Here is a 13,917-nt window from a genome sequence, read left to right as displayed (position 1 = left end):
TCCTATCCGCCAAATATTTTTCATGCCCTCTCTTAGCTCTCCTAATCCCTTTCTTCAGCTCCCTTCTGGCAATCCTGTATCCCTCCAATGCTCTGTCTGAACCTTGTTTCCTCAACCTTATGTAAGCCTCCTTCTTCCTCTTTACAAGACATTCAACCTCCCTCGTCAACCAAGATTTCCTCACACGACCATCTCTTTCCTGCCTGACAGGTACATACATATCAAGGACACATCGTATCTGTTCCTTGAAAAAGTTCCACATTTCCACGACATCCTTTCCTGACAACCTATGCTCCCAATTTATGCTCCTCAGATCCTGTCTTACAGCATCGTAATTACCCTTCCCCCAATTGTAAAACCTACCCTGTTGCACGCACCTATCTCTCTCCATAACTAAGGTGAAAGTTAAAAGATCTTGATTGTCAAAAGGATCAAGGTTACGGGGAGAAAGCAGGAGAATGGGGTTGAAAAACCTATCAGCAATGACTGAATGGTGGAGCAGATCTCACTGGGCTGAATGGCCCAATTTCTGCTCCAATGTCTTATGGACTTAAATTCGGAAGAACATGAAGACGTTTGAGCGTGTAAGGAATATTCAAAGAACCATAGAACCCTTACATTGTGAACGCAGGCTATTTGGTCCATCCAATCCACATCACCCCTCCAAAGAGCATACCAATCAGTCCCACCCCCCACCATATCCCTGTAACCCTATATTTCCCATGGCTAGTCCACCTAGCCTGCACATCCCTTTCATGAAAACGTTTCCTGAGATGTGAGACTTTGGTTATGTGAATGGAGTTGGGGTGGTTTTTTTTGAAGAAGATAACGTTGAGAGTCGCTTTGACAGAGGTATTCAAAGTCATGAACAGCCTGGACGAAATAGATAGAGAGAAACCGTTCTCATTTGGAGAAAGATCAAGAGCCAGAGGGCACAGATTTATGATAATTGGCAAAAGAATGTCTTCCAAGCAGTGTGTGGGGTTTAGGATCTGGGATAAGCTTCCTGATCTTGTCATGGAGTCAGTTCAATTTAAGCATTCAAGAGGAAATTTGATTATTATCTGAAATGAAGAGAATGTGCAGGACCATGGGAGGTAGGTGTGTGGGGAACACAGGTATTACTCTAAGATAAGCTGCCGAGCTTCTGTGGAAAATATAATGTTATAGTGACATCAGATCATAAGCAACTAGAGCCTGAGTCTGTAGAAGATGGCTTCCCTTACCACCTCTTTTTCATAGGTTTCAGAACATTTACTCAAATGAATGTAAACCATGGTGTAGTACAAGTCCTGGGCCTCCTCCAGCGCCAAATCCAAGCCACCTGCCAACTGCAGGAAGAACGCCTCATCTTCCACCTTGGGACTCTACAACCACACGGCATTACCATCTACTTCATCAGTTTCCAAATCTCCCCTCCCCCACCTCAGTCCAGATCCAATCCTCCAACTCGGCACTACTCTCTTGACCTGTTGTACCTGTCCATCTTCCTTCCCACCTATCCGCTTCACCCTCCCCACCGACCTATCACAATTACCCCCCACCTACATTGACTCATCGCCTTCCCACCAACCTTCCCTGCAGCCCTACTCCCACCCCGCCTTTTTATCTCTCAGCCCCCTTCCCCCTCCATATTCCCGATGAAGAGCTTACACCGAAATGTCGATTCTCCTGCTCCTCAGATGCTGCCTGACCTGCGTTTCCACACTTTTCAACTCCGACTCTCCAGCATCTGCAGTCCTCACTTTCTCCTACTACGAGAGTGGTTCTAGATGAAGTGCTTCTTTCAAGAGTTAACACCGCTGAATGGGCTGAATTAGCAACTCCTGTTCTGCAGATATTGTGTAATTCTATGATCATTATCCATGTTCCCATCAAGATTACGGCTGTGGTCAGTCAGTGACATGGAAGAGACTGTACCTTGAAATAAATGTGCTGGGGACAACTTGGTCAACATTTTCATCAGAATTAAAAAGTGAGAAAAGGTAAGAGCAACTTGCAAAAGTATTGCACTTTTCAAGAGCACCAAACATTAGGGTGGTCACTGTTGCAAAGTCGGCAATGCACCAGCCATTTTGACACAGCAAGCTTCCACAACCAGTAATATGACAATGACCAGATAATCTGCTTTTGCCATGTTGATTAAGTGGAAAAGGTACTATCCAGTATGTTAGAGAGAGCTCCCCTGATCTTCATTGAAATAGTGATTTACGGAATATGAAGGCAGATGGGACCTCAATTTAACATCTCATGCAAAAAAAGAGCTCTTCCAACAGTGCAGCACTCTTCCTGTAATACACATTGTATCATCTTTACTTTTTGGGTTCATTTCCTGGTGTGATGAAACATGTAGTCAACAGTGCTACCAACTAAGTCATAATGGATACATGACACAAAGTGCTTACCTTCATGATTCCATTAAACACAGCATCCTTTTTTTTTATAAGTGTACAATTTTATAGAATATAATTACTTCATTTTTAAAGTATAAAGTGTCTGAAGACATAAAGTGATACTGAGGGATGTTTGCCCGAATTGTAAACTTAGGGAGAACGTTAATAACAGGTACAACAGGTTAATAATGTTAATAATGTTAATAACGTCAAAGCAACACATCTTTTATCTTTCTTTCAAGTAAATAGTTGCACAGCTAACATATTTTCTAATCAACCTGTTCAGAGCTGCTTCTACACACCTCTGCAGCGGGTGGAATGGGAGCCTGGGCTCTTGGTTCAGAGGTAGGGGACGCTACCACCACCACAAGGTGTTGGCAACATATCAGTCAGCATTTCTGTCATTTTAGGGAGGCATGTTACTCTTCCTCAGATTTACTTGCAATCCTCTTCACTTGAAAACTGCAGCTGGAATACACCAGAAGGTATTGGCAATGGTATTGCAAAGAGCCTCTGCCGTTAGACTAACCAGATGTTCTTTACCACCCACTATAACAACTCACACTAAAGTAATAATGTTCCTCAACAACTTAATTGTAAAAACTCTTTGCCAGGAATTATATTGGGAGATGCTTCAGCAAAGTTTCTTTGGTGAAAACATTGCCAATCGCCAGCTCTTGACCACATGTTTCATCACACTCCAGAGACTGAACACAAAAATTAAATCGGACATGCCAGGGTATTACTGGAAGAGTGCTGCACTGGAAGACCTGTTTTTGTATGAAATTTTAAGTCGAGGTCCCATCTTGAGATTCATTGTCGATTACAAATGACAATAAATCATCATCATTCATTCATCTGCCTTCATATGTGAATGTAACATATCCCATATGGCGTTCTTTCAATGAAGCTCCAGGAATTATTATTGGCATACTTTTCCACTATAGCAATCAAAATCACCCAATAGGCCTGTATTGCTGCCCCTACCCCCAACTATCCTGGGAAATTCCTAAAATTATTCCAGGGCAAAATCTGTTTTTGAAAGAAAGAGAGACTGAAAAATGTGCTTTTTATACAAGCCAATATTATAGAATCCATTAAAAGAAAATGACTGCAGATGCTGGTAATCTGGATAAAAACAGAGTTACTACATAAACTCAGCAGATCTGACAGCATCTGTGAAGAGAGAAACAGAGTTAATGTTTCGAGTCCAATGGCTGATTTTTGATCAAGATGGTGCTGACACAGGGCAATTCTTTGCGAGCTCTTTACAACAGATCATATTCTCGCATTTCTTACAATCATTCTGTACTTTTGAACCTCAATTCGAAGTTAAAATTACTAACAACATTCTTTTAATGCTGATCTTGCTTTTTGTGCACCTTCTTTGCAGCCTTTAGATAACTAAATAGAATAACTTTCTATTCCTTGCTCTGTTCTATCACCCTATGATCTTCGTATGATATGCTTTGCTTGTACTGCATGCTAAACAAAACTTTTCACTGTACCTAGGTACGTGTCACAATAATAAATCAAATCAAATCATATCAAAGACTCTTCCTTGAAACTGAAGGGAGCGGGGAAATTATGGTTTTAATGCTGTTAAGAAAGTGGGTAAGAAGAACAAGTGGACTAGATGGAGAGGGTGCTCAGAGCAAAACTCAAAGGAATGCGGATGGTGGTAAAGAAGAGATGGAGATGTAAAGGAAGTCCCAAAGCACTTCCAAGGTGAAGTCACAGCTTACTTGTACTTCTTTTCTTCTGCCATTTCTACCATCTCCAGCAGACTGCTACACATCAGGCCCTTCCTTCTGCTGTCAGCACTTTGCAACATCTGTTCCCTTCTGGTCCACTTCTCCATCACTCCAAACATTCCCTCACCATTCCCTCCCCATGCACCTTCCCTTGCAATTGCAGAAAGTGTAGCAGCTGCCCTTTTATCTCCCCCCTCCTCACTGCCCAAGATCCCAAACAGGTGAAGTACTTGTATTTCTTTAAACCAACCACCCACACTTATTTTTCATCAATACCATCCCTTCATTACCACTATAACTCTCTTTGTCTTTTGCTCTGGGCACCTTCATCATCTCTTCCTCCCCCATTGTCAATGTCGTAAAAAACATCATTTTCCAGCTCGCTTCAGTGCTGGAGGAGAGACTTTGTACTTGACACATTAACTCTGTTTCTCTCCATAGATGCTGCCAAACTCATTAGGTTTCCTCCAGCACCTTCTGCTTTATTATGGAACCTAATCTCATTCTCAGCTGAACAATACAGAGGCTGTAGTTGGTTCTTATCAGATTGGACAGAATACAACTTATATTTTTCATCAGTAAAATTAAGGGACTATTTTGGGAGGCCATTCAAATTGAAGGTTGACAAATGAAACAAGGCCAGCTCCAATGAGGTACTCTCACATATTTGGCCTTAACAGGCAATAGTTTAACTCTGACTTGTGTGAAGAAAAAGTTGGAAAATCCTCAGGCTACTCAACTGACCAAGTTGAAAAGTCAGCTGAAAATCCAGTGTGCCATTAGAAGTCCACAACAACACAAGTTGCTGTAAACTTCAATGTTTAACTTTTGTTTGAACACAAAGTTCAATTGCAAATATTTTTGTAGGGAGAGCTCCATTTTGTTGACCAGATGGCAAAGCACAGCTAACAATTTAACTTGGGTTTTGTCCATCCGCCCCACTTAAAATAGCACCAACCACCAATTATGGAGCAATGTTTGGTTGATATAAACAGCACTTATTCCGTATCCTCTCTTTGGGAAACAGGCTGCTATAAACGTTAACTGATCTAATACATCTGGCAGAAATATAGTCTTTTTTTAACCAAACCAAGGATCAACAAACAAGGTCCCCATCAATTATCACAATAAGTTAAAAGTTTTAAGCATCAGACTGCTAAACATAATAAACAGACTTGACCTCTCCATATATCCATGCTAAGGAGATAACTGAGTTTGAACTTTAAATATTTGACAGGAAAACAGCCTTCTGACCCCAGTGGCAGGGAAGATAGCAGTGACCAATTTTTACTGGGTGGGGCATTTTTAAGATGACAACTTTCCAACTAAAACTGTCAAATAACAACACGCAGCAGTTAACTGCAACCAATTCATTAAGCAGGAAAGCGGTTGGCACAGGGAACCCAGGGACACAGTCCATGACAGAAGATGTGAGGTGCTGGTGTCGGACTGGGACGGACAAGGTCAAAAGTCACACAACACCAGGTTATAGTCGGAGGAGCAGCGCTTCAAAAGCTTGCAATTTGAATTAAATCTGTTGGACCATAACCTGGTGTCATGTGACTTTTGACCATGACAGAAGACAAACACTGCACTAACAGAAATTCTACTCCACTAGTTAGGGAGAAATGCCCCACATACTGGAAGGTCCAGGGTCACACGAAAAATACCGTTTTGTTTTCCAAATTACTTTGTTTAGTTACTTAATTCTGGAATATATTCACTGTAGTTCTGCTCTCACATACAGAGGGGCAACCCATGGTGAGCTTAACCTGAGCATCACCACACCTCAGGTAAGAGGCAAGGTTGAGAAGGCAGAAACTTTATGGCAAGGTCAGTCAGTGCTGGAACCAAACCCAAGCCGATGGCATCAAAAATTATCCATCCAGCCATGACACACCCTGCTCTGGTTCAGGTTCTCGCTCGGTGTAGGTCTGGGCTGAGATGGAAAGGCAAGACTGTTTCTCCCTGCACAGAACTCCGGTGAAAATTACAGTTCAGACCCTGATTAGGTTATTCCAGGCAATGCCAGAGGATCTTGGGTCAATCAAGAGAATTAATTACTGCAGTTTTTTTGATTTTAGTACCTAAATCCGAGGACCAGTCATTTTATGGAATGATTATCACACAAAAAAATCTTGGTGTGCAGGGATTGCATATCCAGATCGATATCTTTAATGCACTGAATCTGAATTGAAACAGTGAACTGTGATGACCTAAATAAACAAAAGTAGTCTACATAAATAAGTATTACAGATAAAATGGAATTGTTATGGTTTTAATGTCAACCTGGAGTAAAACTTTGATTAGATTAGATTACTTACAGTGTGGAAACAGGCCCTTCGGCCCAACAAGTCCACACTGACCCTCCGAAGAGCAACCCACCCAGACCCATTCCCCTACAGTTACCCCTTCACCTAACACCACGGCCAATTCACCTAACCTGCACATTTTTGGACTGTGGAAGGAAACCGGAGCACCCAGAGGAAACCCACGCAGACACAGGGAGAATGTGCAAACTCCACACAGCCAGCTGCCTGAGGCGGGAATCTGAACCCAGGTGTCTGGCACTGTGAGGCAGCAATGCTAACCACTGAGCCACCGAGCCACCATTTGATTTCACAAGAGCTGCCATCTTAAGGAAGCAGAGGCATGCTTTATACTCTGTATCGGGAAGGCAATAGCCTAATGGTATTATTGCTGGACTGCTAATTCAGAGACCTAGTTCATGTTCTGGGGACCTGTGTTTGAATCCTACCATGGCAGATGATGGAATTTGAATTAAATAAATATCTGGAATTAAGAATCTAACGATGACCATGAATCCATTGTTGGAAAAACCCATCTGGTTCCCTAACGTCCTTCATGGAAGGAAACTACCATCCTTACCTGTTCAGGCCTACATGTGACTCCCAACCCACAGCAATGTGGTTGACTCTGAACTCAATTAAGATGGGCAATAAATGCCGCCTAGCCAGTGATGCCCTCATCCCGTGAATTAATAAAGACATGTTTTTCATAAAACAGCAAATCAGTGTAGTCTGCTGGAAGCCCAATTTAATGATACTTCTTAGAAACCCTGCAGTGTGGATACAGACCATTGAGTCCACACTGACTCTCTGAAAAGTGACCCACTCCCACTATCATATTCCTGTAACCCTGCACTTCCCATATCCAGTCCATCTAAAATTGCACATCTTTGGACCATGGGAGGAAACTAGAGCACCTAGAGGAAACCTGCACAGACACAAGGAAAATGTGCAAACTCCACACAGTCGCCCAGGTCCTTGGTGCTGAGAGGCAGCATTGCTAACCACTGAGACACCATGCCACACCGTCTACCCTTGGGAGATACATTGGTAAAAATTCACTTTGGATCATCTAAAATAATAAAGAAAATTAGGCAAAGTGGAAAGTGAGTTGCCAATTCATTGTTAAGGAAGGAAAAATTAGAAAAAAAGCTTGTAAATCTGACCTGTTTTATATCCTTCAGAACAGAGCTCGCGTACATTTATTTCTAAATATTCTTGCTTACTTTTAACTGGATTTCCACTCTGTGGTTATGTCCTCCTATTAACTCATTCCCCACAGTGTCTGAGCTTGAGACACACTTTAAGGAAGTGAAGCTCACTGGTGGTTTCCTGGTTAACTATCCCATCCTCATGGGCAGATTCGGTTAGATTACTTACAGTGTGGAAACTGGCCCTTCAGCCAACAAGTCCACACCAACCCTTCGAAGAGCAACCCACCTAGGCCCATTCCCCTACATTTACCCCTTCACCTAACACTACAGGCAATTTAACATGGCCAATTCACCTGACCTGCACATCCTTGGATTGTGGGAGGAAACGGGAGCAGTCAGAGAAAACCCACACAGACACAGGGAGAATGTAAACTCCACACAGACAGTTACCAGAGTTGGGAATTGAACCCAGGTCCCTGGTGCTGTGAGGCAGCAGTGCTAACCACTGTGCCACCGTGCCGAACCTTTCCCTACCCTTTTCCAGTGAATTAGATGGGCAGATGACTGGGCTGGAATGATTCAGCAATAAAAAGAACCTTGATAAGCTGGGGTTCTTCTCCATAGAACACAGAAGGCTGAGTGGGGATTGTTGAGGGGATAGGTGATGCGTGTTGATTGTGGTGTGGAAAGTTATGAGGGGCATAAATAGGGTAGGTAGGGAGAAACATTTCCCCTTAGTACAATGGACAACAACCAAGGGGCATAGTGTGATGGTAAGGAGCACGGGATATAGAGGGAATTTGAGGAAAATGTCTTTCACCCCGAGAGCTGATGATGTGGAGATGCCAGTGTTGTTAGAAGTCACACATCACCAAGCTATAGTGCAACAGGTTTATTTAAAATCACAAACTTTAGCAGTGCTGCTCCTTCATCAGGTGAAGTGGCAAAGGCAACCTGACCTCACGAAGCAGCAGCACTCCGAAAGCTTCTGATTTTAAATATACCTGTTGCATTATGACCCAGAGGGTTGTGGGTATCTGGAACTCGCTGCCTAAGAGATTGACAGAAGCAGGAACCCTCAACGTTTTTAAGAAGCATTTAGCTGAGCACTTGAAATGCCATAGCGCAAGGCTACCAGTTAAAAGCAGGAAAATGGGATCCTAATGGATAAATGTTAGATAATCAGTATGAACACAACAAGCAAAACATTCTTTTTCCATGCAGTAAAAACTCTGTGACTCTGAGATGATAATGGAAAAGACCTGAAATTTTAAAGTGCCAATTTTGGAGCTAGCAATGACTGCCAGTGTGATTGGAAGGGTGGGACAGAAATTATGGCCAATTAGGACAGCTTGAAAACTCCTTTCGACTGGGTTAGGACTTCTGGTTTTCAAGGTACTGGACTGGTAACACATCTAGCAGAGGCCAGCTCACCAAAGGCAAACAAATACACAATTGGTGGCCAATCTAAGCTGCACTTAGCATTGCCATGACCCATCAAACAAAACAGAGAGAGAACTGGTTCTTTGGCATCACAAAGGTGGCAAGGGGAGTGGGCACTCTGCACATAGGCTTTGAATAGAGTAGGCATTAGCTGGCAACACAGACAGAGGGCAAAAGAGTAATGAGCAAACACAGAATGTCAGAGAAATTCAGTGGGTTTGATAGCATCTTTGAAGAGAGAAACAGGGTTAACGTTTCAAGTCCGGTATATCATGAGTGAGGAAAGAGGGACAGGAAAGTAACTGATTCTGAACCCTTCGCTGAGGATCAAATATCGAAGAGGGAGCAACCTGGGAATGTCTGAAAACTAGGGCCCCAGGAGACTGTAGTTCTCCAATCAGATAGCTATAGAGATCTGAGCCCTTATTCTCAAAGAGCTCAAACTGGTCGATATTCCCAGGACAGCAGCTGTCAACGTAAATGTGACCATTAACTTATTCACTTCTGGATTCTACTGAGAATCATCTGTGGGATTAGACACATCTTCCACCACTGCATTTCACTGGGCATTGATATTGTCATTGCTAGAGCTGGACAGCATATTTGTTTAACGATAGACATTGCCCCTGAACAATTGGGGGCGATAGGTTTGCTTCCATCATTGGGCAGGTCTCAGTTGCTGGTCGTCCATGTGGTCATCAAGGTTCTCAGCAACTGGTCAATGAGATCTAACAATAGGAAGAGTTTCCACTCCCTGTACATTCAACTGGTTTGTAACCACAATAAGAATGTCCTCCATGCGTGGACACTTTCCTGGCAGTGCTATGATCCTCTCGTTGACTAGAAGCACAAACTGCCTCAGATCTTCACTCCCAATCTAAAGTATGTAAATGGATCCTTGAGATCAAGTGAGATCTCTTCAAGATATCACTGCTGACACCAAAGTATAGAGGCAGCACAATCAGTGCCACCTATCGACAAGGCAAGTATCGTGCAAGCCATTCGGTTTCTGAACAGGCTATCCACATATAAGGCAAGAAGAAGGGACTGAAGTAGCCCATTCGGCCCAATCACTCTGCCCCATCATTCAGTAAGATCATGGCTGATTTGATAATCCTCTACTCCACTTTCCTGTCTTTTCCCTATAGACCTTGATTCGTTTACTGGCCAAAAACCTGTCTATCTCAGCTTTGGATATACTTAACGATTCAGCCTCAATAGCCCTCGGTCACTGCCATCCTCCCACTCGAATAAATGCCCCCACACCATTACCAAATCCACCAAGATTGAGGGCATAGGATTTCACCTCATCATAGCCAGTTTGCAAATGTTCATTCATTTACCTCAGCTAAGTGTCTGAAATTCCCTGAACCCTGAATAAAATAGTTGATTTTCTTATCTTGTGGTGAGATGAATAACATATAGTGCAACCTTGATTTGTGCATTATGATAGAATGAGCTTAGGGAGACGTAACATTTAAATGAGGGCAACTCCCATGACGCTTTCACAGTACTGACCACAATGAGAAACATCAAGCAAATTCCACTGGGTTCAACAGAAATCATCGTTAATATAAAGTAATTGAAAAGGGTAGTGCTGGAAAAGCACAGCAGGTCAGGCAGCATCCCAGGACAAGGAGAGTGAACGTTTTAGGCATAAGCCCTTCATCAGGAATGATTGAGGGCTTTTGCCCAAAACGTCGATTCTCCTGCTCCTGGGATGCTGCCTGACCTGTTGTGCTTTTCTAGCGCCACCCTTTTCCACACTGATTCTCCAGCACCTGCAGTCCTCACTTTCTCCTGAATATGAAGTAATGTCAAACCAAGCATTTTTTTTTTACATCTTTATAAAACTTTGCACAGAAAGCAAAGAACATTAAATAAATCAAAAACCATACTGTAATCTAATTGATTGACATGCAAAGTTAACCACAGAACATTATGCCTTTGACAGAGGGAAACACAAAAAGCACCTGCTTCCTGGAGTTCAACAATATTGCACAGCACCAACCAACACAAACTTCCTCACTGCAATCAATGTTGAGTTATTTGCCCTCATGAGAGTCATGACGTGGTACAGTTTTAACAGTACAATTGAAAATGGGCTAATAACAAAAGAAAAATATTTTTCCTAAGTGTTGCATCCACTAGTTATGAGCAACCTGACTTTAAATTATAACAAAAACTACATGAACTGCTGACTTCTCTCATTGGTATGCAGTTTCTCTACAAATTAATGTGCCAAAGAATTTCATTTAAGGAATTGTTGCAGGTGAGATCAATGGAGACTTGGCTTCCTCATTATTATGGTCTATATAATAGCTAATTCCACAAACAGATTTGATTTCCATTGTTCATACCTTTCAAGAAGACATGTGTTAAAGATTTTGCTATCTTTCACACAGGCACAGCAAATTTCAAGGAAATTGCACTGATTAGCAGAATACTCTGGGTGGACCCATTGCTACTGAACACAAGTCGAATTACTATGATTTGAGAGAGCTTGTCTTGCAGCTCATCCACGAACACACAGTATATACAACTTGACTTCCTTACCTCCTCCAGAGCCCATAATGAATCCACCAAAGGTTTGATCTTCTTCTCCTTATACAGCAACATGAGCTTATCTATCACTGCTTTCACTTGGGCTCCACGACCTTGTTTGAAGAGGAGGTTAAGCAATGAAAATCCAGCAATGACTTTGTTCTCTTCATAGAGTTTTATGGGGTTCACCTTCTCAACTTGCCACCACTGTAAAAGGAAAAAGAACGTTCACTTTCATTAAACTGGTCTTGAGACTATCCTTCCATTAATCCCTTGAATTACAGATTCAATGGTTCAATGATTACAGGCACAACATCGCTATGACACTATGATCTAATGAGCTACAAGCACAACAGGGTTTTTATAAACTAGCTTACAGGTACAACATGGGCTATGGTTTAATGAATCTAGCTTATTGGGCTAAATAAAAGAAGAAGCAAATGCACTTTTAAAATGGAAGCAGGTGTCTATTTTGAAGGTGGGCTTCAGCACTTAGAAAATTAATTTTAAGTGAACAGGGCATCAAAATAAAGGGTTCATCAAGATGCAGTGTGTGAGAGAGTTAGCTTTGAACATTTATGTTCAAGAGTCAAGATACAATGAGGACATAGCCATTCAGCCTGACAGCTCCATGCTGGTATTTATGCCCCACACAAGCCTCTCCTTCTCCTAATTCATGTCACCCCATCAGCATGATCTGTATTCCTTTCTTTGTAACATCCATCCATCTGTCCGACCTTTGGTCTTTCTGTCTGTCTGTCTATCTATCTATCTATGTATCATTCGCTTCAAAGTATCTAAGTCATTTGCCTCAACTAGGTGATTAGCCAGGGATTGCAACTTAATATAGTAAATAAAGTATGTTCACATTCACTTCCTGTAGACAAAACGTAATTTCCTGTTGTCACATTTTCACTTTTTGTGTCATTTTTTCTTCCAATTTATCATGAAAACTCTTTGTTCTTCTTCCTTCCTTCACAAATTAGTTCTGGCTTTAACTTAACTGTAGGTGGTAAACTAAAATCGTGTAAATATATGAAAACATGACAGGATACATTGCTTCAAAATGGAGATTGAATTATATCTGCACAGCCTCATATTACCAACCACTGGCCTGCCTCCCCAGGAGAGTGCACATTAGGTGGCAACCAGTGGACATGTAGAAATAAGTAGTCTCTTGATAGTACAGACATGAACATTAGCTAAAATGGGAGAAGGTGGAGGGATGGAACTAAGTGCATTTCTTATCTGGAGATCCAGCACAGAGGCTGAATGGCCTCCTTCTGTCCTACCTTTTATCTTGCACACATCAGAAAACATCCAAGGATACTAAATTTCAAATAATCACAGCAATTTATATGACTGAGAAAAGGGTGCTTAGTCATCGTAAAGTTGATTCTGTTTGCAGAAAGCAAAGAGATACTATCGGATCTCCCAAGCTCACAGGTAAATTAGAAAGGATACAATGCTTGAATACATTCCGTTGGTCATAAAGAGCAAGTCCCTGCATAGGGACGCATGGTATCTGAAGCAAGTGTAAATGTGTTACGACCTGTGTTATCTTAATTTGCTATCTATGGTGGAATTGAGGATTATTCAGCAAGTGTTGCCCAATCATGAAATCACATCTAAAAGTAGATTGGGTTTGGCAAGGAAGGGTTAGTTGAATGCTGTCTATCCTCTGCCTACTACGAACAAATGTACAAAAAGTAAACCTGTTGTGTCAAGTGTTTCTGTGCTGTAAAAGTCTGTGTAATCTTCAGAATGCAGAGAGTACAAGTAAAATATTTTATTCGTAAATAAATTTGGAATTGTGTTTATTATTGCTGTTTAGCTTAATGTCACAGAAGTACAAAACATTCTCAAAGCCTCAATTTTTTTTACTGTGCCGTTAATAATGTTTTCACGGTCACGGAGTGCATATTGATAACTGATGAACACCAGTCATCAGGGAAAATGGAGATCCCTAATATCTTCCAGTAGTTTAAGAGATTAAATTGTTTAAGCTTCTTTAGATCTTTTGGTGTGGGCAACAGCGATTGGCTCGAGTGAATTATCTGGTGGAAGCTAAATGTTATGGATCAGAACATAGCGGAGTTACAAAATATCAAAGGGATGAGCTAGAAATTTCTTGCCCTGCTACCAAAAATAACATAACTGCACACATAACACAGACATATACGCATTCTGCACAGCAAGCTAATACTCAACTTACTACTTAATTATTAATTTTTTTTAATACTTACTGATTTGGCAAAGCTGAAGAAGCTTTTTGTTTCTCCGGTAACCATATTTGATGAGCCTGGAATTTGGTGAATAC

General features: G+C 41.7%; 1 protein-coding gene across 1 annotated transcript in view; it reads right to left on the bottom strand.

Moving 5' to 3' along the window:
• LOC122558222 (synaptic vesicle membrane protein VAT-1 homolog-like) overlaps positions 1 to 13,917 on the bottom strand; it is a 194,980-nt gene that overhangs the window by 104,421 nt on the left and 76,642 nt on the right. The window contains exons 6-7 of the mRNA XM_043706556.1: positions 13,844 to 13,899; positions 11,610 to 11,804 (exon numbers count right to left, since the gene is read on the bottom strand). Of these exons, the coding sequence (XP_043562491.1) occupies positions 11,610 to 11,804; positions 13,844 to 13,899 (251 nt within the window). The remainder of the gene's footprint in view (positions 1 to 11,609; positions 11,805 to 13,843; positions 13,900 to 13,917) is intronic.

This window comes from Chiloscyllium plagiosum, chromosome 17, assembly GCF_004010195.1.
Source record: "Chiloscyllium plagiosum isolate BGI_BamShark_2017 chromosome 17, ASM401019v2, whole genome shotgun sequence".
NCBI classification, from domain to species: domain Eukaryota; kingdom Metazoa; phylum Chordata; class Chondrichthyes; order Orectolobiformes; family Hemiscylliidae; genus Chiloscyllium; species Chiloscyllium plagiosum.
Note: the sequence above shows the minus strand (reverse complement) of the source record. Positions and strands in the feature narration are given on the sequence as shown.